This window comes from Tachypleus tridentatus, chromosome 2 (assembly GCF_004210375.1).
Source record: "Tachypleus tridentatus isolate NWPU-2018 chromosome 2, ASM421037v1, whole genome shotgun sequence".
NCBI classification, from domain to species: Eukaryota; Metazoa; Arthropoda; class Merostomata; order Xiphosura; family Limulidae; genus Tachypleus; species Tachypleus tridentatus.
In genome coordinates this window covers 28215997-28242005 of record NC_134826.1, presented here as the reverse complement: position 1 = coordinate 28242005, position 26009 = coordinate 28215997, and the positions used below count along the sequence as shown (strand labels likewise).

Here is a 26009-nt window from a genome sequence, read left to right as displayed (position 1 = left end):
ATGCACTTTCACATAAACAGTAGCCAGAGCATGCTGTAGGTCCCATGATGACATGTTAGGGTGTTTGGAGACCTCTTTTAGCATCTTGCGGTCTGCTTTCGGGTGAACTTGCTTGGACGACCAGACCTGGGTATGTTGGCAGTTGTTTTGAAAGCCCTCCACTTATTGACGATTTTCTGGGCAATGTAATGGCTGATTTCAAAATCTTTTGGGATCTTTTTAAATCCCTTACCAGACTCATAAGCTGTTACAATTTTCTTTCTGAAGGCCTCAGACAGCTCTTTTGCTCTCACCATGGTGCTCACTCTCACTTCAACAGTCAGGAGCATACCAAACTAAATGTCATTCAAAACGCTGAGTAACGATCTTCTAATCATGTGCACCTGGTGTGATACACCTGTGTGTGAGTTGAGCCATTTTAAGTGGGAATAAATGTGGGGGTGTCCAAATTTTTTCCTCAGTTAGAATATGCATTTTTGTAGAATTACAATTACAGAAGATCTTGAAAAGTCTTTTCTTCAGTTTTAATTGTTTAGTTATATTCCTAATAATCTCTTAGTATTGTCGAAACTGAGGTTAAATATCTATATATCCAAAAATGTTACAAAAATACACAGGCTTTCATAGGGTGTCCTAACTTTTTCACGTGACTGTATGTAATGTAACTTATATAGTTATTTTAATACTGATATTTGTTTTAGTTAAATATATATTTAGAAATGCATGTGGCTTGTACTGTTAAATGTGTATTGGGAATTTCTCCCCAATTCACTAAGTTTGTAGAAGAATCTCAAGCTTAAGAATCAACAATGTAAATACCAATATTGTTGCCTTCTCTGAAATTTGTACAAAATCTCTTCTCATGCTTATAAAATGTAACTAATACAATGTAGAGAAACAGTTTAAATTGTTGGTTTGCTGCAGTTGGTATACTCTAAATCTTGGAAGCTATAACATTGATTAACTATAGATATTTGATGAGGAAAGTTTATCAATTTTGAACATTACAAACCATTTAACTTCAGTAAATTAACTTCAAATGTCAGTATTTCTATGAGGACATATCTTCATCAGTGAAAAACTCGTGTGCTCCATGAAGAAGCCAGCTAGCTTCCTGTTAAGTGAAGTGTACAAGTATAAACATAGAATTAATTTGTTTATCATAAACCATTGACAAAATATTCAGTTCCAGACCAGATAGAAGATACAGTATTGTTCATAACTTTGTAAAAGTTTGGTGTATAAATAATTATTTATAATAACTACTTATAATACTTGTCACCATAAGTTGTATTCTTGCTTGCACATTAAAATATATGTGTAAAGAAAGAAAATTCTGCACATCAATTTTGTTGGCAAATATGAAAATTTTACATATCTCAACATTTAATTTACTTTTATAATTGAATTACAACTTAAATTGGTTTCACACAATTTCAAATCATAATACATAATTTAATAAATCAGGGATTTGTTCAGGATAAATTGTACTATGTTACAATAACAAACAGGATGCTCATATTCAGAATCTGAATCTGACACAAAATTCATTCTAAATTAAAATTCAAATCCTAATTCCATTTATATTTATATTAACAAGATTTGATCATGTCTAATTATCAAAGTTTTCTTGAATCACCCTCCCTTGAATAACTATAAATATATAACAAAGGTGAATTGCTTGAAGTTACTAAAGTTTTAGAATTAGAGGCTCAAAAATAATGAGAAAAATCAACTAAAGAAGTATATTACTGAAATACTAGTCAATGTAGAGAGACAGTTTAAACTGTTGGTTTGCTACAGTTGGTATACTATAAACCTGGTCTCAGGAAGCATTAGGGGAATACTTTAGTGTTCCCATTAGCCAATCAGAGTTAAGTGATAAAGATATGTTAGGAATTCAGCCAAAACTCAAACAAATGAAGTTTGAGCAAGCCCACATCAGAGCTGAGAAACAGCACACCCATAACAAAGTTGAATGAGAAAGTAAATGTCTCAAAGCTGAAGAAGTTCATATTGTAGCCAAGAAAGAAATAAGATGAAAGAAATGGAAATCAGACTCAACTCTGATTGACCAAGATAAAATGGCAACTCTGAACTTAGAAGACTGGTATGGCTATTCTCATCATCAAAACCTCTGAACTCAATTGGAATATTAGAGAACCAGCATTTAGTGAAAATAAAATTGATAAATATTTCCATCATTTTGAAAAGGTTCTCCAAACCATGGAACAGCCCACCAAAAATGGTCATTATTATAACAAAGTGTTTTAACTAGTAAAGCACAAGAAGCTTATGCCACTCTTTCTCTCGAAGATTGCAATAATTATGATGGGGTTAAAACAGCTATTCTTAAAGTATATGATATAGTACTGGAGGCTTATCAATAAAGATTTTGATGTTATATAACAAGCAAAATAATAAAACTTGCATGAAATTTACCCATGAAAAAGATTTATTTTAATTGATGGTGTAATTCTGTGCATACTGGTAACAGTTTCAACAAATTAAGACAATTATATCTGAGAAATTTAAATACTGTGGAAGTGACAACATCAAAACTTACTTGGATTAAAAGAAAGTTGAAACACTACAGGAAGCAACTTGTAAATTACTTTCCTGTTGGTGGCTTTTTGAGAAGTGACAGTGATGGACATGGTGGATCTGGTTTACCTGGTAAAGCTCTGTTTATTAGAAGTAAATTGATTGCTGAGAAAAAAAAAGGATTCACAGATCTCTTCACTATTTAAATGTGCACTCCTAAGAGGTGAACTAAAGAAAGTTCCAAATGGTTATTTTATTCAAGAATGGTATACTTATGAGGAAATAGAGACCACCAAATGTACCAACTTCAAAAAATTGTTTACTGAATCATTCTTCCCAAAGCATAAATATTGAAACTTGCCCATGAACTTCCCATTGAAGGTCATTTAGGCATCAACAAGATATGGGACAAATCTATTAGACATTCCTTTTGGCCAAAAATTAGGCAAGATGTTTCTCAGTTTTGTAAAATTTATTATACCTGTCAATTAATAAGAAAACCTAACCAGAATATTCCTGTTTCTCCTTTGAAATGTATCAAAGAATCCTTCAGTCATGTAATTAGTGACTATATTGGGCCTTGATCATGGAACCAATATTTGTTGATTATCACCTATATATCCACTCAGTACCCTGCAGCTATCCATGTAAGAAACATGTCAGCCAAAAAAAATTTTAAGGCTTTGATTAATTTCTTTCCTTTCATTGGTTTGTCCAAAGAAATTCAGTCTGATCAGTATGTCAGGGTTCTTTCAACAAGTTGTTTATCAGCTTGGTACTAAACAAATAAAATCTAATGAATATCCTTCTGAATTGCAAAGCACTCTTGAAAGATTCTATTCTACCTTGAAAAATATGATGCATAATAACTGTCTTGATAATGAGAAGGATTGGGATAAAGAAGTTAATTTATTATTATTTGCTTTTCGTTTATTAGTTCAAGAGTCATTAGGGTCTAGCCTGTTCAAGTTGGTGTTTGGCCTTTCAGTGCATGGTCAGTTGAAGTTGCTAAAGTAACAATGGTTGGAAGATTACCTGAAAGAAATGCACTTACTGGATTACATTTTGAGGTTTCAGTCCAGACTCTTAATTGCTTTTAAATTTGCTCAACAAATTTGAAGTCATCCCCAGCTAGAATGAAAAACATTTATGACTGCAAAGCTGAAAAGCATAAGCTCTATCCTGGTGATATGGTCTTAGTATTGTTACCCACTACAGGACATTCACTCAAAGCTTAATACCATGGTACCTATGAGGTTTTTTGGAAAGTCGATGATACAGACTATGTTATAAAAACACCTGATCATTGAAAGGCTACACAGCTGTGTCATATCAACATGTACATCATCTACCACAGCCAAGATACATCTGAAAATATTTTAGCTGCTAAGAGTTCTCCTGATACTGTTGGCAGTCTCTTTGACTCAGACACTTGTAAGTTTGGGAATGTAAGAAATGAATGCAACATCAAGCTAAATAATTCTGACATTCTAGCAATCTATATTAAAAACTTGATCACATGCTTCCTAACAAGAAAAATCAAATTGCCAGTTTATTCACCGAATATGAATGTATATATTTCTTGACATTCCTAATCAAACCAATGTTGCTGTTCATGAGGCAGATATACGTGATGCCTCTCCTGTGAAACAACATTAGTATCATGTGAATCCAATGAATGTTGATAACATTAAAAAAGAAATATCTTATATACTGGAAAATGGCATCACAGAACCTAGTAAGATGTATCTTCACCTTGGGTACTGGTTCCTAAATATGATTAGGTTAGATCCTGTACAGACCTTCATAAAGTAAATGCTTTGATGAAGACAGGTTCCTATCCCATTCCAAGAATAGAGGATTGAATTGAGAGAATTAGAAAACCAAAATATATCATAAAGTTTGAAATATTGAAGAGTTATTGGGCTGTTCTTCTAACTGACAGGGCAACAAAAATCTCTGCTTTTGTTACTCCTGATGGCTTACACCAGCACAACTTAATGTGATTTGGGATGAAAAATTTTCTAGCAACATTCTATAAATGATGAATTAATGTCTCAACAATCTGGCAGATGTTGGAATTTATGTTGATGATACTGTGATTTACAGAGACACCTGAGAAGAACATTTATATTTATTATGTCATGTTTTTGAAGAGCTTAAGAAAGTCAATCTTACTTTTTTAGAGCCAAAGTTCTTTACTTAGGTAATGTAGTAGGCTACAACTAAGTTTCTCTAATTCAAGACAAAGCTAACTGCATTGTAAATTATCCAAGTCCTACAAATAAGAAAAGTGTGATGAAATTTTTGGGAATGACTAGTTATTACAGGAAGTTTTGTAAAAACTTTTGCTGACATCACTGTACCACTAACAAACCTACTGAAGAAAAATCAAAAGTTCATGTGGTCTGAAACATGCCAATCTGATTTTGAAACGTAAATTCTTTATTGTGCTCTTACCATGTAGTGATGGCACCTGACATTAATAAGCCTTTTGCATTAGCTGTTGATGTCAGTGATTGTGATCCTAGTGCCATTCTATTACAATAGGAAGACAAAGGTATAGAATATGCCATTTGTTATTTTTCTAAAAACTTTAATTCTCACCAAAAGAATTATTCCACTGTGGAAAAAGAACCACTAGATTTAGAACATATCAATGTGTATGTATCTGTATCATGACAACATATCGTCATATTCACCGACTGTAACCCACTGATGTTTTGTAACCAAATGAAGGGCAACAACAGAAAGCTGGTAAATTGGAGTTTAACATTACAAGAGTATGATTTGGTTTTAAGAGAATCCATGTCAAATGGGTAGACAGCACATGTGCTAATGCACTTTCACATGCTATGTAATTTTATAATCATAAAGTTATTTGGATTGATCATGTTATATACTGTCATGATTACCAAAATGGTATAATTTTTGATAATGTATTATTATCAGTATGTATATATATAATACATAACAGATTTGGTAATACATATTTAGAAATGCATGAAACTTATACTATTAAATGTGTATTGCAATATTCTCGCATATTCATTAAATCTGTATAAGATTCTTAAGTGTAAGAAACACACAATGTATATATGTATGTTAATACCAGTATTGCTGGCTTAGCTGAAATTCTTAGAATAAATTACCTTCATGACATTGTGCCAATGCATAATAACAATGTAATATCATTAAGTTTTATCTACATACCCAGAATGTAACTTTATAAAATATAGTGCTATTAAGTAACAATAACATGAAAATATTACACTGCATAGGAAAAGTAAAAGAGTACATCACCTGGAAGTGTCATATATAGACTAACAGCAATGATATATTGTGTTCTCCTAATTTCTAAAAAACAAACATAGTATCACTGTTCACCCACTCCATATTTTGTTAGCTAAAAATTATTTTTTGAATTTATGAAAAAAAAACCAAAAACACTTAGGTTTGATTTCTGAAAATAAGGTATGAATCGGTTTTAAATCATAGCTTCCTTGTGAATGATGTTTTTGTTTTTCCTTCACTAGAAAGAATAAATAGGCCCTTATGGAGAATATTTAGATTAACTTATACATGAAAGAATATCTGTTCTGATAAATACAATAAGCCTAGCTCTATTCACCAATTACACATAATTTTTCCTCCAATATTAAAATTTTAAAATCTGTGTAATATTATGTTAAATTTGCTTTAATGTCAAATTATGAATTTATGAATGTGATACCATATTCACATTGGTGTTTGAAATATACTACAAACAAATTGCGATGTTGCACTTCATAATGTAACAAAAGAAAAAATTAATTTCCAGATATCGAACCACTGGAGAAAAGAAAATATAACAACATTCATTTGCTGACTTAACTTTAATCTTATTTTACATAATAAGTAATATAATATAAACCTTTCATGTTGCCATATTTAAGTAGACTACATAATTTTATTTTATAAGCTAGGCCTACTGTTTATTTGTTTACACAAAAAATTTTAATTCTACACATATTTACTTTGTGTTTTAAATATATAATGCATTAGTAGATGTATAATTAAAAATCTATAACTAAATAAGTCTATCTATTCCAATGCTAATAAAAACAAAAATACAATTTCCAAGTTCAGCTCATCTCTTCCTCATGCAAGCACTCTACCACTTACACTGACTTCACTTTAATATCATTGTATGCAATAAGTATTATAATTTAAACTTTGCTTGTTTTCCATTTAAAAATATCAAAGGAATATTAATTCCAATTTATTTGCCTATGTTTTTGTAATATGGATAAGTGTAAAATTTAAGGAATGATCCAAATAGCTTAATTATACTAGGCACGAATAATAATATCTCAACTATACAGCTTTCTTGATTCAGCAACTTTAAATCTCAAAAATACATCCAAAGCTATGTAATGACAAGATTTACTTCCTAATACCCATATAATTTGTTGAAAATTTAAAATCACTAACTGATAAAAGAGCACGAAAGTGGACAGTGTCAGAGAGAATAAACCTTTTAATGTTTTATAGTTAGTGATGGTGTTGATGCTGAATTATCAATATTCATGTTGATTTATTAAGTTTGTTTTTATTATTGTTTTGATAGCTTTGGTGATATAACAGCAAAATTCTTTAATTTGGAAGTTTTATGACACTGAATTCTACTCAAAATCAAACTAAAATTTATCAAGAAGTGCTCCAGGTAAGCCTTATGTTATATTTATGTATTACTATTAGGCCTAATGCTCAGGCTATAAAGAGGCCCAATAATTCAAGTAATAGTAGTAATAGTGAGCCTCTTTATAGCCTGAGTATTAGGCCTAGTAGTAATACCATATAATTGGTACTGATCTATCATAGGAATGTTTTTTTTTTACATATTTCACAGTCAGATTCTGTGACACAGCTTGTAAGTTGTAGTCACACCAATGGTGGGTAATGAAGAAAGAAAGAACAGCTGGCTGATAGTCAGTAAAAAACTAAAGATAACATAATTAAACCTTTTAACAAAATAAACCCTTACAAATCCAGTTAAAGAAATATTTTAAAGCTTTATAAAAATAAATCAGCACACATCAATATAAAATGATAACTGCTTTACACTAGTATTCATAGAGTTTCAATACTGGTACGTACTCACTCACCAAAAAAACTATGGATTTTTTTATTTATTTATACATCTTTGTATTGTTTTTGTTCAGCCATCAATAAATAATCTGTAAAATTCACACAGATTGATATGTGCATGAATAAGTAACTACACTAAATGATAGAATCTAATTACATCACTGGATTTTGAATGTTGATTTAAAAACTAAAATGTCCTTTACTATAACAACTTGTGTACTGGACAATGATCACATCAGTGGTTAAAACATTGTACCTTTTCCAAAAACTAATCTTACTTACTGTTAAAACTGTAAATTGTAATAAAATAAATATCAAACTGTATTTTTATTCTCAGCATTAATATCACTTTTTACTCAACTCAACTCAGTAAAGGCTTTTGATTCTTCACAGATAAACCTTTGGTATAAATAATTTATGAAAATTTCTGACTTTTTGTGTACAATTGAATTTTAATACTCACTGAAAATTGCCAAATTTTGTGAACACATACATTGTAAATTTAGAATTATACTTAATATTACTGCAATATTCTTGTAATTTCTTCCAAGATTGAAGCATTGGTTTTTATCATTTGACAAAGACCTTAACTGGGAGAAAAAGAGATGCTCAGTCAGATAATAATAGTAGAAGCAACTGTACATTTGTCTGCTCAAGTATTCACTTTACATTTAACTTTTATTTGTAATAAATAAATAGAGTGTTCATGTTTTATCTAGCTTATCCAATCAATTTGTCATACAGAATTAAATCTCAGTCAAGTTTTCAAACACAGAATACTTCTCATATTTTGTGTTGCATTCTGCTGTTAAAGAACACTTCATGTTTTAAAACATTTTGTACCTCATAAGAACTGAAAATTTAATCTTATCTTTGTTCAGAGTTTTACTAGGGTAAGAAATTAAATAACTAGCTGTTGACTTGAAGTTATATGCAACTTGCTTGTAGATCATATAGAAAAACAAAAATTGCTGAAAGCATGGCAAGTAACTATACAAAGAAGATATTCATGATATTTCAAACATGATACTCATTTAACAAATAATTATACATATTCTACTTGTATGAATTTCAATCATACTTACTGTTGTCAGAAGGTAAGTTAACTTTTCATAGCTTATACTTCCATATTCATCTCCTCCTAAGAAAGTGAAAGCCTCTATAAGATCACCAACTTTCAAAACTGGTTCTTGATCCACAATTTTTGCAAATTCTTCAAATGAAATAGTATCTGTAAAGTTTCAAGTATATATTTAACACATACATATACATTACTCTACTACCAATAATACATGCTTGTGGCTACTACATTTTAAATCTATCCTACCCGAATCATCTGCACGTGGTGGAAACTAAATATTGAGGGTAAAACATTGTGCACTCTATATATTCCCCTCTGAAGCAAAACTGAAGTAAAGGAGAACACGTACGGAGTTCACGCAACATCACACTTGGTGATTTTTATTGAAGAATGCAATTTACTCTTACCCTTTCAGTTTATGGTAACAACAAATGTCTTGGCTGTTGTGTATAACAATGTACATGACATAATTCGAGTATCTACACTAGATATATGTATAAAGGAAATTATATGGTTAAAAAAACTAATTTTATTCAATGCTCTAAATGTGTACACCCCAAAATATTTTTTGATGCCCTGCATTTGGAGTATGATCAAATCAAATTATACACTTCCTGGACTTATTTAAGATATAATATTTTTATTTACTCAAAAATTTGCAATTATTGTCTTGAAATTAAACCACAAAAAAATTAAAATGTATGATTATGGCAACACTTTATTTTGGATATTTTTATAGGGAAAAAGATATGGAACAATCAGCTAATAATAAATTTTGAGAACATAAATGTTTACTTATTTAATCATAATAAAGGCTTGAGTCATACTTACAATTTTTGTTTTAAAATTAAATTTTTCTGCTGGTGAAATGCTTTAATACCCTATCATTGTTTACTTCCTTGGTTTGCTGGAAAAACTTAACACAAACTAAACATATTATATATGTTTGGAAAGCTCTGTTCATTATTTATTATTTAGTTATATGTTCATGTTTGGAAAGCTCTGTCCATTATTTATTATTTAGTTATATGTTTGTGTTAGGTATGTACTGTCCATTATCCATGGACTGAACCATACTCTATATTTATTTTTTTACTCCTTCACTTCATACATAAAATCAATATGTTGGCTCCTTAAAGACACCAACTGTGTATATTATAAAACAATGGGTACCTAACATGCCACATGTTCATTCATTATTAGCTGATAATTCCTGTTTCACTCTGTACTTAAACCTTTTAAAGAAACCCAAGACATTTATAAAAAGCAAAGTTCAACATTATTTGTGCTAGAATTAAGGTGGTTTTTAGCTGATGTAAAATACAGAATAAATAAATCAAGTTTTCAATACCTTACAACCTTTACAATGCCATACTCAGTATTCCACAAAAGGTTTGGTTTCAATATACCAAATTATTTTTGATGTAGGCTGGCAAGAAAATAATAATACGAAGAAGAATTACAAATGGTCATTTTAGTAAATTTCCTTTTCTTTGCAAGTCTAGCATGCATGATTTTTTGTGCATTTTTATAGGTGTACAGCCACAGCAGCTAATAGTAAAGGTTTTAAAGTGTTGTTTAAGCTGAATCTCTACTGCTGTAGGTGCTTTTGCCCAAATGTTCTATTACAAATTTGTGTAATTCTTAGCCATCCCTATTATGAACCACTACTGTGATTCATGATATAACTGCAGAAAGTATGTACTCTAAACAATCAACATGTTCTGTCATGTGTTTTTGTAAACTAACCCTTAAGTATCCAAGGTATTTCTATACAGACTTCAGTATATGTACCATGAAATATATGAAGTGGTGTTAAGAAATTTAAATAAATAAGATTTAAGTTTTACTCACATAAGGCTATCTTACACTGCTGTGATAGTCACACTTTTTGTAACCAATTTTACTTGAAAAGGTGAAATGAAACAATTAAAGCATTTTCATTTGTAGGATGTAAATGAATATATTTTATCAGGTTTGACAGAAGCAGACCAAGTTAATAATTATTATTGTACTTTTGATGGGTGACATTTATAATTAAAGTGATAATTTTTCTGTACTGAAAATGTATTTCCAATCGATAATTACCTCCTTTCACAAGATTAGCTATTCTTGTTCTGTACTGCCCTCTATGTGCAAGCTTTTTTTTACATATGCCACAAGCTTTCCACTCCCCACATAGTCCCTGTGGGAATTACTTTATTCCAACATGTCTCTCATGTAAATCAAAATGCATCACCTTTAATCTATACTGGTATAATATGCCATGTGACTCTTCCTACACTCCTCTAATGATCTATCACTTTAAAGTTTGGCAGAAGGTGTCAGCACCAGAAAAGTAGGGGTAGGGAGATAGGTGGGAAGTGCAAGTGAAAGTGAATATTTATCAAAAATACATTTTCAGTGTTGGAGAATTATAGCTTCCAATGTGGTACTTACCACTATCACAACATTAACTACAGTCCCATAAGAATAATATGAAGAAACCTGGGTGAGGGAATGAAGAAGTACCCTTGAAAGCATAAAAAGGGTACTCTTAAAAATGAGTTATAGATCCAAAAATCAGAAAAGGGGAGCAACACCACTTCTGAGCCAGATATATTATTCATTCATTCATGGAATGTTTAACATATATGAGTGGAAAATGAAAGAAGCATATCCCAAGTGGAAGAGTGTGTGTTACAAAAGTGATCCTAACCAGAGCAAGCAAAGGTAACTTAACTCCGCAAGAGAAAAGTGACTAAATAAGGATGCACCCTTGGTTGTAGAGTGGGTATGGAACACAGCAAACAATAATTAATAAGTCATCTACATCGAAAATCTTTTCATAGAGTACCAACATCTATTCTAGAGTAGCATGATGATCATATTACTTTCATTTCAAATGCAAGAATCAAGGATTAAGACCCACATATATTCCTGGGTATGATACAAGGATTGTCTGATCTATACATTCAGTATTTGACATCTCGCATAAAAAGGATGTTTCTCACATAGAATCACCCCACCCGCTCCAACTATAAGACACAAGGGTACCATCCAAAGGCAATAACATCCCCATACAAAGAGAATGAGGGATAGTCATGGATATAATTGTAACAATCTCACATACCACTACTTAGACACAGAAATTGGGGAGGAAGATAGACAACCCAAACTCATGTGAGGACTCAGAGTGATTGGTTCACTCCAATCCAAAACCTCCTCATTTAGTGCCAACATCTATACAAGGATAGAATGAGGTCTCCCAATCAAAGAAATGAACTGCTTAACTCCAGTGTTAATGTAAATAGTATCAGAAGGCCATGTCATCCAGCAAGTTGACAGCTCAACTCCTCTTGAAGGTCATATCTCAAAGCCTGATCTTGACTGAATGGTTATAACCATGTTTTTGTAGAACCCATTCAGGAGGGTGCCTCCACAGTCAACCACCCCCATACTCCACACAAGGAAAGAAGGGTCACAATGCAATGGACAATCTGGAGGAATGTCGCCACCAATAACAGTGCAATGGATGGCCATGAAATCTTACCTTGAAAAGTAGACTATACCAAGTTATTCACATGAGGCATGTCAGGCATGGGCAGCAATCCTCTTCTGCTTTACTCATACAATCCATGGATGGTACAGTTCAGGATGAGAATATGTATGAAGCAAAATATCACAAAGTTATTCAACATCAATAACCCATCTTGACAGTGAACATGCAATGTCATGGAAGATAAAGCATGTTGTCTACATTAATGTACAGTATGAATTTAGAGTTAAAGTATACCACCTACCACTAAATGGGATCCATGTAATAAAGGATTAGAGAAGTATCTAGAAAGAAGATAAGTACAAATAAAAATTTATCACTTTGAGTCACATCAAAGTCCAATGAGCAACCAAAGGAAGACAAAACCCCAATGAAGTGGAAACTGTGATATGATGAAGAGATGAAAGTACTGGAAGCGGTCTACACATACCACACTGTAGAATCTCCTCTGTCAGACAATGAAGATGAGAAGTGAGAGAAAAATGAAATGATGGATCTGATGGGAGGAAGCCTGAAACACAATAGGAAGAAGGTAGGGAAGAATAGGAAAATTGAATCAAAAGGTGGACTCCAACAGCCAAGCCACTGCAGGACCCAAACCCACAGGTAGTCCCCAGTTGTGCTGGCAATGGGAAGGGGTACATTATCAAGAAAAGTGACAAGAAACAAGAAAAAGTGCCCTAATTAAAAGAAATGGGTAAGGTCTAGGGTAGAGAGGACAGGAAATGGGAATAGAAAGTATATGAGACTCTGAGTGAGACAAATGGGCTACAAAATACATATGGATAGAATGTTGATGGACTGATGTCACTCAATACTCAATAGTTTTTCAAACTGTATCAAATGAATAGTGTCTCAGAAAAGGTGCCAGACATAATAATTCCATGAGATATATCAAGGACAAATTTACCTATAAGGTTACAACAACAACAAATGTATGTAACCCAGAGCCAATGAAGAATGTGAGCCAAAGTAAGTACAGAAGGGTAAATACACAAAACACCTCACGATTTCTGGGGAGAGCCTCAGATAGGAGATGTATGAAAGAAAGGTACCATTAGAAAATGGTAAGGATAAGATGCAGGCAAGAACATGGGGCATGGGTAAGGCTAACATTTGTTTTGGGAGCCATCCTTCAAATAGATACCAAGGAACCTAATTATTGTTGATCTAAAAACTGATAGTCTGCATGATGGTAAATAGAGGGTGAACTGATCAGAAGCCCTCAGGGAGTAAGATATGCTGATTCCTTCACCTAATTGCAATACAAATTGATCAGCAAGTTCCTAAATATTAGGGGAGGGAGAAAAACTCAAAAATAGTTGGGAAACTTGTTCCTGCAATAAAAAATGGTAGGGTAAATATGAGATAGATGAAAGGGATAAAATGTCACAAACATAAGACACAAAATCTGTAAGGACTGCATTAGGCAAAGGTGATTCTTTAGGCTGTGAATGGGAAAGAAATGCAAACTTTGGTGAAGGAAAAAAAAATATCAAAGTTCTCTTCTCTTCATTCTGTACAGGTTCAGCCAACTCAGGAGGAGCCTCAGAAATGTCTAGAGACAAAGATTCATCCAGGTAATGTTCAATCTCCTGAATTATAAAAGCTGATAAATCCACTGTTAGGTCTCCCATATCTGATACCTGAGAAAATACCCACTGATCACTGGTGTGACTCCCAAAGTGGTAACATTTTGGAATTCATTGCAAGAAAAGGTTTATAAACTTAGAGTGAAGAAATATAATGACAAGAATTAATTAATAAATACTGGTATATAAATTGATGGAATTAATGAAAATAAAATTAAAAAATAAACAACTTCATCGAGAAAAACAAACTTATTTGTAACACTTGAAGCTCTAGGTACACAAAAGAGTCTTAACTCAAATGTTGCCAAACTAGAAGTGTTAGAAAAAGTGGCAAGAAAATGTTCTCATTTCCAGAACAGCATTGAATAAGAATAGCTAATCGTGTGAGCAGAGGTAAGTACCATACTGGAATTTACAATTGAATTTAATATGATACTACCATCATTTGGCATAGTCTGAAACAAAACTGGCCAGAAATATAAGAAATCATTTTTTCACTTTTTGAAATTGTGCATATTTTTTGTAGCCCAAAAACACCATAAACCTTCTGGTATCAGGTTTTGGTTTGTTTTGAATTTTGCTCATGTTACACAAGGGCTATCTGCATTAGTTATCCATAATTTAGCAGTGTAAGACAAAAGGGAAGGAAGCTAGTCATCACCACCCACCCCCAACTCTTGGGCTACTCTTTTACTAACGAATAGTGGGATTGACTCTCACATTATGATGCACCCATGGCTGAAAGGGCAAACATGTTTGGTGTGACAGGGATTCATACCCACAATCCTCAGATTATGAGTCGAGTGCCTTAACCACCTGGCCATGCCAGGCCACTCTGGTATTAGAATGAAGATAAAACTTTACTTACATAGTTATTATACTAAAAATACATTGTAATTCAAATTATTATTTATACAAATGTTTAAAAACCATAGAAGAAAAAGAGAGAAAGTAGGGCAAGAGTTGAATTAAACAACAACAAATGTTATCTTTTTTAAGTGTTATATGTTAAAGAAAAAATTAGTCTAGTGATAATTCTGTCCCAAAATTCAACTGTTATAAATTACAAACTCATAACTCCTGCTGTGAAACCTGGCACATTTCAAATAAACTGATATATTTACCAGTTTTGGAGAGCCAGTACTTTGCCACTCTTTCTTTCGAAGGATTTTTTCCCACAAGACAAAGAGCTAATAATTGAAAAAAACAACCGAATCAGTCAATACATACAAAACAATCAAAAGTACCCATCCTAAGTGACAGGAAAAGTTTAGTTAATCTAACAAAAGTATTCATCCATAGTGACTGGAAAAGTTTAAATTAATCTATCAATTTAAATTATTTCATGACTTTTAAAAAATTCAATTGTGTTAAAATTTTGGTTTCACTCAGAGCCAAAGCTCTAAGCTTCTTTATGCCATTATGGTAAGTAATTATTGAGCATTTCAGTCACATATAAAAATAACATATATCTACATTTTTATTAAAGTTATGTCACTGTTAATGAGAATCACAGTGATGTGTTTTTTTTTCATTCTTTTTAGCATCTTTTGCATTACAAATTTTATTCATTCTGAAAATAAAAAATATAAGGTTTTTTATACAAAACATGAAGAGATGAAAACATAATAAACCATTTCTATGACCAAACCAAGGACTAAAGAATGATCTCTTCATATTTTTCATTAGCTGGCAAGTTTCAATTAGATTTTTTTTTTTCAACATATCAGCTATTAATCTGTTGCCATCTTTGAAGAGTTATTTGAGGTAAGTAGAAGTTAAATTTAGAAAGTGGGTCTTCTTGTTGGAAACACATGTATTATTCACTCAATGGCCTTTTGCTACAGATTTGTCTAAATGGGTGTTCCAGGTTTTATTCACCTATGTACTAGGTTGTTTAGTGTGCTATCAGTTAGTTGAATGTAATAGGCTATTCTTACTGTTGTTTCTCTCATACATGGTTTGTATCTTTCTTTTAATGTTTTTTTCTACTCACTAAACTTCTGTAGTAATACTGAAACACAAACCTTTACTTCTGTAGTTTTTCTGTTTTTCCCATGCATCTGGTATCTGAATCCACATTCATAGGGAATCATGTATATAATTTTTTGCTAAAAATGTTTGTAGATGTTGTGTGCTAATTCAAATCATATTATACTGTTTTCTCTGTAATGTTCTCTCTGTTTGTTCTTGTCATTTGTCATTTTCTTTAATTGTTTATGGTAATTACTGTTAAGAAAAATAACAGTAATGTGTTTTTCATTCTTTTCAGCATATTTGGTATTATAAATCTTACTTACTCTCAAAATTAAGTAGTCAATGATACCTGTTTATACAGTTATGATGATTTGGTCTATAGTCAAATTATTAAAAAGTATAGGTTTCCTTTTTAAATTATGTAGCATACAGGTTTTATATCTTGTTAATCATCATAATATCAATGAAGAGTTCTACAAAAAATATCACTTTACTACCTATATTTAGTACTTTAATGACCTAAATATTCATATATTTCCATATTCCAGGTTGTTACTAGGAACTTCTCACTGCCAATACTTGCATTATGAAATTTTACCTCTGTGATATAATTATCTCTTTATGTATCTCGTTAACCTGGTATTGGTTTAGTATTCTCATGGAAACAAATGGCTAGTTTTACTCTTTTTCACAGATGGGTGGAATGAATGATCCATGTGCAATGAGTTACTGTACTGCAGTAATGTGCTACTTCTGAGCAAGTTTGTTATATAAGCATTTTACATGACATGTCTTAGCCAGTACAGTATTAATTCATCAGAAGTTGCTTTACAGCCCATTTAAATTGCAATCCATTAGTAACATGCTTTCATTGGGTTTTCCTTGTGCCACTGTTAAATTAAACCTGAATTATAATTAAGGTTTCTGTACTAAAGTTAAAGCTTAAACTCGAAGGGGAAATCTACTAAAAAAAATAACTAATGCTTATATAAATGTTTATATCCAGAAAATTTATTAAAACATTTAAAATGTCATTACTTCTCTTTACTGAAAAAAAAAATCATTTGTAACTCAATGAAGGAGGAACCCATATCAATGCCAGATTTACACTGTGCCTGCATTAAGAAAAGTAGCAATAGCATTTGACTTTTAAACTTATTATGTTTCAAGATAGCCATGTCAGACTACAGTAATGTAATATCACTATTGTTTAGAACCTGAATATGATGAAAGCCATATTGAATCAAATAAAACCAGTAATAGTAATATATAAAAAACAATTAACTAGGATATCTATGATAACTGCCAAGTTACAAAACAGTGTACATAATGTTTTACATAAAAGTTTTACATAAAACAGAAATGTTTGTAAAGAGGAAATGTACAAAAAAGGTACCATTGAAAGTGAAAGATTTCTGTAGATATGTTTAGATTATATTAATAAAAAATTACTCTAGCAAGAGATTCATTCAACGGGAATCGAAGTTTATTGATGAACAAGAGAATGACGACAGAAACAACAAACATCTGACATGTGTGTGTACAGTAACAAATATTTAAAATTCTTGAATGTTTCAGAATATACATATTCTATCACAGCAAGCTATGTTGAACAGTGTTCATTATTAGATACAAAATTTTATAAATTTAAACATTTTGTAAGGGTAATTAAAATAGAAAATAAAAGGATGAAGTAATTAAAAGACAACCAAATAAACAATGAATAATAAAATAAAACAATATTATAGAAGCATTCAGAACAGATCTAACTGTTGTGAAGTTGTGTTATTATTTAAAGTTGGGAGTTAATTTGTAATGGATAAATGTTTTTTAAATTCAAAGTTCAATATTGGATGATCCAGATATGATTACTTTGAAATTCATAATTAACAGTGGTTGATGTTTTTACTGTGTGTGCAAATTGTGGGCTCTGGTGGCTTTGACAGGTTTTCTTGTACCAGTTCTCTTTGATACTACCAGTGAAACACTGGTTATAATTTATATAATATTTGATTTGGGAACTGTTATTACGATGTCAAAGTTACTGACATTCATTGATGTTAAAACTGTTCCATTAAATGCATGACACTCACACTTTGATTCTATGCATGTATAGTTAAGGTATTTATAGCCCATTATTTTCATTTTTTCTACCTATTTTGAAAAAAAATTGATATTTCCTGCTTTAAAATGTCTACTTTCAGTTTCTGCAATGCATTTTATCAACCCCCCCTACATATACCTCAAAAATGGTATTGAATATCATAATCCTGATCTGAAAATTAAAATTCTCCCAAAACAACTGTCCTTATAATTCATGGCAATTCACAACCTCTTTAGAAGTAATTTTCTCAATTTTTGAATACAAAACATAGGTTCCACAACATCACACCCTAAATATAAGTGGTGTTTAACTGGAGAGTTCATTTGTAATGTTACAAATGAATACATTTTTTTGTTTTGTTTTTTATCTTCTACATTAGTCTGACATTTGTGGCATTATGTTTAATGCTTTTCCTCTCTTCTTACAGTCTAAATTGATGTATAATTTAGTTGAGTATAGTGTTTAATATTAGTCTTCAAAGTATTGTGTTTTCAGATAATCTGAATACAAGCTCATTAATATGCACACAGTAAATAATTTGGATAATTAACTGAAAGGAAACTATTCTGTGTTACTTTCAATCATCAAAATTTGAGGTCCTTATCTTGTCCTAAAGTCCGAAACTAATAATATATACATGTATATGCTATAAATTCCTGAAGCTTTCTATACCATGTACAACTTTTTCATTATTACTTAATAACCCAAAATTATGAATATTAGGACTTTCACCTCCAATTTGATTGATATATATATATATACATTTTAATAGGTTGGTTGTTTAGTTTTTTACTATACTAGTATTAAACGTAATTTAATTGGACGTTCAAGTAATTAAATAACTGTACAAATAAAATAATTAAGGAAACATAAGAAGCTTTGAAGTAAACTTTTTGGTGCTTCAGGAATATTCACAACGTTTCAATAAATTTTTAATGAGTTGTATATGTAAATTCATTTCAATAATTATATATACAGGGTGTTCGGAAAGTCACTGTGCAGACATGTAATCATATGTCTATTCAGTCTATTTCAAGCCAGCAACTGATAATGGTGTTTAGAAACAAAATAAGAAGGATCCAAGCCTGTACTGATGCCAATGGGGGTCACTTGCAGCATTGTTTATAATTGTCATTCATATTTACCTCCTGTATTCTATATTGAAACATGTCTGTTTATAAATATATAAGTGCACAGTGACTTTCCAAACACCCTGTATAAGTTGAGCATTAATTTTCTGCTAATAAAATCATATTGCATCCTGCTTTACCAATAGGTAGTATAGCAAATCTATCATGAATGCAATTTAAGTATTACTTCTATTCTTTTACACATTTTCATCTCACCTTTCATAAGTTCTTCTTTACTTTCTAACTCTGCAGCTATACTATTTTTGACCCACAAATAAGCACCTTGAAGAGGCCTGTATTTTATCCAATAATCTTCCATAATACTTTAAAATGGTTTCCAGCTTGCAAAAATGTGTGCTATTAGTTCTTAAAGCAGCAAGTTCTGTAAAACCAGAAAAAAAAAATATTGATCATTATAATTAGCTTATATCAGTTGGTTTTTATCGAGTTCCCATACAAATTTTCATGTTTATTTTCTTAACTTCCAAAGAAATTTCTAAATCTTCCCAAATAATATTTTCAATTTTTTTTCTTCATCAAATTCCCTGAATAATATTTGAAGTTAGTATTTTACTTTAGTAAAAATATATTTCCAAATGATACTTGTCTCTTTACACACACACACAAACACAATCTGCATCCCTGAAGCATCTGCATATGAGATTTGCATGACACTAATTTTGAGTCGACTTTCACCTAAAAAATATCATGTTTAAGATGAACTGCACTAGTGCATCATGACATCATGCAGCAATAGTCATTTACCAACAAGAATGCAACACAATTTCCTTGCTCAATAGGTTATCCTAAATACTTGTGCTTAAAATAACTTCTTTCTTAGGTGAGAAAAGAAGAAAGTGCAATGAAAATGAGAAGGAAAAGTAGAAAATGTGAAGAAAAGGATTTTATCAGAAATATATTTTCAGGTACAGAAATGTTAACTTCCAAGACAATACCTTACATTCACACACAAAATAGCCAGCATCCCACACTGAAATGAAGGAGGGGCCCATGTAAAAATGAAAGTTAGATTAACTTCTTTAATAAAATAGCAGGGGGAAAAGACCATAAAGTGTGACATCTGATGGAAAAGGCATTACAGGGAGACAGCATCTCATCTTGACCAGGCCATACTCTTCACCTAGAAGGAAAGATGGAAAAATAAAAGAGCTGTAAGTGTCACTGAGATGTGCAGAATTTTTGCATGACCAACCAATCACCCTCATATAAATGGCCAATAAACCAAGGAGTGTAGTGTGATCAGGGCATGATCAGACCCATACAGTGTATATTACCTTCACTCACCTGAACAGATAGAGAAGAAAGGTGGCAAACATAGGAGGAGAACACACCAGATGTTTGAGGGGTGACACACACAGTGTCACCACCACATTTCATATCACATTGTGTTTAAATAGTAATGAACTCTCTAAGCTCCACCATTTCAGATGCTAGGAACTGATAAGCAACAAGGGTTTCTAATGCTCCATTCAAAAAAATGGTGGGGGGAAGAGATTTGTGGTTAGGGAAGACTGGTGAAGTACCTGAATTTCCATCAGATGCATGCCAGAAAAGTTTTTTTACCAGAAACAGTTTATTGAGCGACCATGAAACCATGTTTTTAAAAGCCTATTAGCACAAGCCAAAAAGTGAGCAGTTACTTCTCTAGTCCTGGCTTTGCCCAAGATTGTCCATGGAAGGTATTGTCTGTATTAGGAAATTAAATAATTTTAATACCATAAGGATACCTTTGGTGATCTTCTGGAAAACTCCATCTTGACAGTGAAAACTGGTAAAGCCAAAACAAATGGGTTGAGCACTTTCTGTTACCCTGAGCCCAATGTGAAATTTAAGAAATAGGAATACCCCAAGAGGCAGCACCTGGTGGGATCACATAAAAGGGTGATGAAAAGGAAAATGTACTTGCCCTTCTAAAAGGTGGTTTAAAGACTGAAGTCAAACACCTTAACCAGCCTGGCCACACCAGGCCTCCACAGGTGTAGAACAAGAAGGTCAGTGAAGAAAGAAAGAGCACTATAAAGCATAGAAAAAAGAAACATCTGGTGGTAATAGGAATGACAAAATGCAGTTGATAATGTGATAGTAGAAATCAACAATTCATAACTGAACAACCACATAAAAAATGCTAAAAGTTAAGCAACAATTCTCGAGGAAGAGAGTGGTAGGTGAACCAATGTTAAAAACTTACTACTTCCATTTACAGATGAACAAAGCTGAAAGGTGACAGAAACTGGATAACAAAAAGGCTATATAATCAGTGTTCAGCCCAAAATGCAATAAACAAATCCACCTGCAAAAGAAAAAGAATAAACCTCCTGGGTAAAAAAGGACATGAAGCTGGATGAAAAGAAAAGGGTAATGGGGCACAGAAAGAGGGTTGAACAGCATGTCAATTAACAAGGCAAAGAAAACCAAAATTGTGCAGGCAAAATAGGCATAATTAAAAAGGCCCAAAACATGTCACTTATCAAAGTGTGGACATGAGGGAGGACAAGCTTACAGCAAAAAATGAGACCAGTCCTAGCTGAGAGTATTGACTGCAAGGGCAAAAGGAAGAGGAACTGAGGACCAGAAAAGTGGAACTTTAATGTTGAGAGGAGAAGTATGCTAAACTGAGAGCAAAACCAATGAAAAATCAGAGAGTGGAAACACCATGCCATGAGTAAAATCTTGTCTGGGTGAGAGAGACTATATACCACCAAGTTCAAGTGCATAACAAGCTGAGAGATACCCAGTGTAAATTAGCCTAAAACAGTAAGCCCAATACTTGTAAGCAAAGTGTCCTGAAATGGGTACCACCCTGATGGTTGATTAGAGAAATAATAATAGAACTGACAAAGTAGTATATGACTAATTGTTCTACTAGAAAACAAAGGTAATAGGTACGTACCCAACAGGCTGCAAGCATACTGGTGAAGAATGGATATTCACAGTTATGACATAATTCATAGGTGCAACCTAGCTTTTCAAAGATTTTACTGTGTAGAGATGGAAATCTGGTCAGGGGTAGCAAGGGAATGTGAGTCATCATGACAATTCCTTGAGAAGAGAAGAGGGGAGGCTCTCAGTTTAGGACAACAGTTCCCAAAAAAGTTTCTATTGGAGAAGACAAATGTTTATGTGATTCTAGGGAAGTAAGAGTCCCCAAAAGTGGAAAAAGTGTAAATCAAAAACACAAATCTTGGTGACATGACAGGGTACTGCTCACAGATGAAGTGATAAAGTCTGAGCCTGACTGAGATGAGAACTGAAGAGCATGCCAAGATGTACCAAATATTAGGGAGACATGGCAAATTACATGGAAAGCTTGACTAGACAGCCCAGCTTAGCAACCTCCAACAGAAGTAACGGGTGTTTGGAAAGTCACTGTGCACTTATATATTTACTAACAGACAAAACTGCACAGTGACTTTCCAAACATCCTATATATAGATGTGTGAGATAGTGTCCTCCTGAGATGGGGTAAGAAGCCGGTTATTGAAACAATAATGGAACCTAGGTGAACTAAACTTATTAAACTTAGCAATGTTTATCATGAAATGACAGTAGATTTATGAAGGAAATGTATCTACCATTAAGTCTGTTCATATGACACCAGATGGATCAGATATTTGTGTGGACCTATAACTTGCATGTTTTTTGTTCACAACTTGTTCCTCCTTTTGCAATTCCGAAAGAAAGCAACAGGATTTTGAAAATGAGTTACCTAGGTGGACTAAAATACCAAAATAAAAAAATCCTAAGAAGTTTCTGTGTATCAACATCACGGATTCATTATTGTCTATACAAAAATAGAAGAACCACTTTTGGATGTTCCCATAAGTTGTATAATATCTTGAATGCAGAAAAACAAAGTAGGCATGGACAGAATGTTGGAAACACCCCTTTGTGAGGTTATAGAGAAGACGTTTTATTGCACCACTCCCATTCCTACCTTGTTTTATCCTTTTTTTGGTGCATCCATTCCTATATTTTCAGTTCTTTAAAAATAATTTTCAACTCTTTCATGTACCTTTTCATATAATGTGACATGTGTTTATGCAGTATTCATTACTGTTAATATCTGGTGTGTATTATCAGTGTGGATAAGTGCCATAATATTATTTATTATGTTTCTTAAATGCAAAGTTGATTAAATTTACAATACATATTATAAATTACTTGCAAAATGGCATAGCTTGTTTTTAATCTAGACAGTGAGCTTCTCTTACTGTTCCTCTGATGCTGACATACTCCATAACACTCACAGTTACCAGATCTTGTCACACAGTACTCCAGATTAAAAATAACCCCTCCATTCACTATTTTAACCACACCTACTCGATATATGAAGTGAGCAAGATGTATGTATTTTAAAATGGTATTCCTTTTCAAGGTACTACTTGATGCATGCTATACAGCTCTTCTTTTTGATAATGTTTAGCACAGAAAAACACTAGCGCTAATATATGGTCCCTGTGCTAATATTCTATTTGGTGCACATATATAACTATGGTAAGCATATTTGTTACAAAGCTAGAAACATTGAACAAAATCAGTCAGTAAGTGATGTTGAAAAGTTTGTGCTTTTGTGAATTTTTGGTAACTGCTCTGCTAATTTTCTCAAGTGGTTATACAACTTGTTTTAGTTATTCTGTATGTGTTATATTTTGTTTTTTCTCTCAAATATTTTGAAGATTTAGTATTTCAATAATCAGTTGTTAAAGGCATATATGAGTAAATAGATTTGCATCTACCATGTATTCACCCCATTCCTATAATATATACTACCATATTTATACACTGACTTATTACTATTTTGTGCATTCATTAACATTAGGTGTAAATCATTCCCAGTACATCTGGTTGGATCCAGAACTATATCTCACCAGACAATGTCTCCTCTCTATGATCCCTGACTCTTGCTTTAAAACAAGCTAACTGTTGACATTGCATTCCTATTTGTAAATACAGAGTTTAACATTACTTTGATAAAGCATAAGTTGCATGCTTTGTGAAAAATTATAACTACAAGACTTGAATGTGGTAATTACATGAAGTCAAACATAATTAAGTTCTTTCTTTGAAACAAACAAACCTAAAATTGCAAATAAACCAATTTTCAAGAGGTATTAAAAAAGTAATAAAAAGATATACTATATAAAAATGTTTGGGTGGGTCATTGTTCTTTTTTTTTTTTTTCCAAAAAAAACCTGGTGAGACATTATCGACATCCCCAGCAGGTTACCCCACAGTTTGTTTAAATGTAGATGGAAGATGGGAGAGCAACATAGACGGGCGTTTGTCGATGCAAAGGAACAAAACTTTCAAATATACTTATCAAGAGCGTTTTATCTTATATTTTAAACGTCAGTAAACTAAAGAGCCTTTCACAGAACCTTCACGTGTCTGTACGAACTGAATATAATACCGAAAGTGACAGCCTTTGCTCTATATTATAATGATTACAGGATAAAAATAAATCATAAACTGAGAATAAATACTACGACAAACAAAAGTGTATCGAAAAATTAACAGTTAATAGCTATAGTTTTGTAACTTTATCAGTTTTATGAGTTCATAACTTATATACAGTACCATTTCCAATCATATTTACCATGAAAAACATTTATAATATTAAATTTTCAAATACAACATACCTTGTCGAAATGGTAGGTCATGTAAACAAATAAAACAAAGAAAAAGGGGCCGACTGTTAAATTAAAGCATATTTTCTCAACAACTGTAATCTGTTTATGCTTTTATTAACATCGGTGGTAGAACAAAATTACAAAAGCAATGACTTAGAAACTGGACTGATAGTAATTAAAAGGCGGCCCTGAGAAGAGGCACATCATTTGACTTACTGTATTCAAACATAAATTCTATCATCAGTTTAGTTCTAAAATTTCAAATAATCATAACGTCTCGTGACAACAACTCCTGTCCATGTCGACGCACTGTGTTTGCATCTCCCGGCTCTCTCCACGTCAGTCAATCAATCTAAACACATCTCATCGTAAGCCTGTGGATGTGGTTCTGGATCTCTCTTCGGCGGGCCTTACCGTGCTGACTCTCAGCTCTCCATGACGCTCCTCCTGATGAAAACTTATACCATATTAGACTCGCGGTCATCTATGACCATCACATTTGGAAAAATAAACCATTCGCCAGCAATTGGAACCTTACTCCATCACTCCTATTCTCACTTACACTAGTTATTCTTGCCATGTGTGGGGTGAAGAGAAACAGCAGTTTCTGACCGCCCCTGGTTATTTTTCGTTCGTAATGAACGAAATCATAATTTAACCAAAATTCCTACCATGACCTAAGAGTAATTAAAAGGGGCCTGGCATGGCTTAGCGCGTTAAGGCGTACACTTCGTAATCCGAGGGTCGCGGGTTCGCGCCCGAGTCGCGCCAAAACATGCTCGCCCTCCCAGCCGTGGGGCGTTATAATGTGCGGTTTTCGTTGGTAAAAGAGTAGCCCAAGAGTTGGCGGTGGGTGGTGATGACTAGCTGCCTTCCCTCTAGTCTTACACTGCTAAATTAGGGACGGCTAGCACAGATAGCCCTCGAGTAGCTTTGTGCGAAATTCCAAAACAAACAAACAGTAAATGAAAAATGATAATGTGCATAAATAAATAAATTTTCTATAATGCAAGTTTGGCAACAAAGAAATTACTCATACGTTCAATTGATTGTTGGGAAATGGATGGTTACTCCTACTAGAGAAACTTTTAAAAATATATTTGGCAACAAACAATTTATTTAGACAATTAGGGACTGTCATGGCCTTGTAGTTAAGGAGTTCAAGTCGCTATCTGAAGGTCGTGTGTCTCGAATCCCTGTTATCGAACCTGCTCATATTTTCAGTCATGGAGGCGTTATATTTACTGATCAATTACACTATT

General features: G+C 32.6%; 1 protein-coding gene across 5 annotated transcripts in view; it reads right to left on the bottom strand.

Annotated features, from left to right (window-relative positions):
- Window positions 1–25207, bottom strand: part of LOC143239967 (EF-hand calcium-binding domain-containing protein 7-like) — a 96409-nt gene extending 71202 nt beyond the window's left edge. Inside the window, exons 1-4 of one of the 5 annotated variants that reach the window (XM_076481680.1) lie at window positions 24964–25207; window positions 19313–19478; window positions 15010–15075; window positions 8760–8905 (exon numbers count right to left, since the gene is read on the bottom strand). In XM_076481680.1, the coding sequence (XP_076337795.1) occupies window positions 8760–8905; window positions 15010–15075; window positions 19313–19415 (315 nt within the window). In that variant the 5' untranslated portion in view covers window positions 19416–19478; window positions 24964–25207. Of the gene's footprint in view, window positions 1–8759; window positions 8906–15009; window positions 15076–19312; window positions 19479–24756 lie in introns of all 5 variants that reach the window. The other 4 variants (XM_076481670.1, XM_076481697.1, XM_076481690.1 and 1 more) reach the window with 4 other exon arrangements.
- Between the last annotated feature and the right edge of the window lie 802 nt (window positions 25208–26009).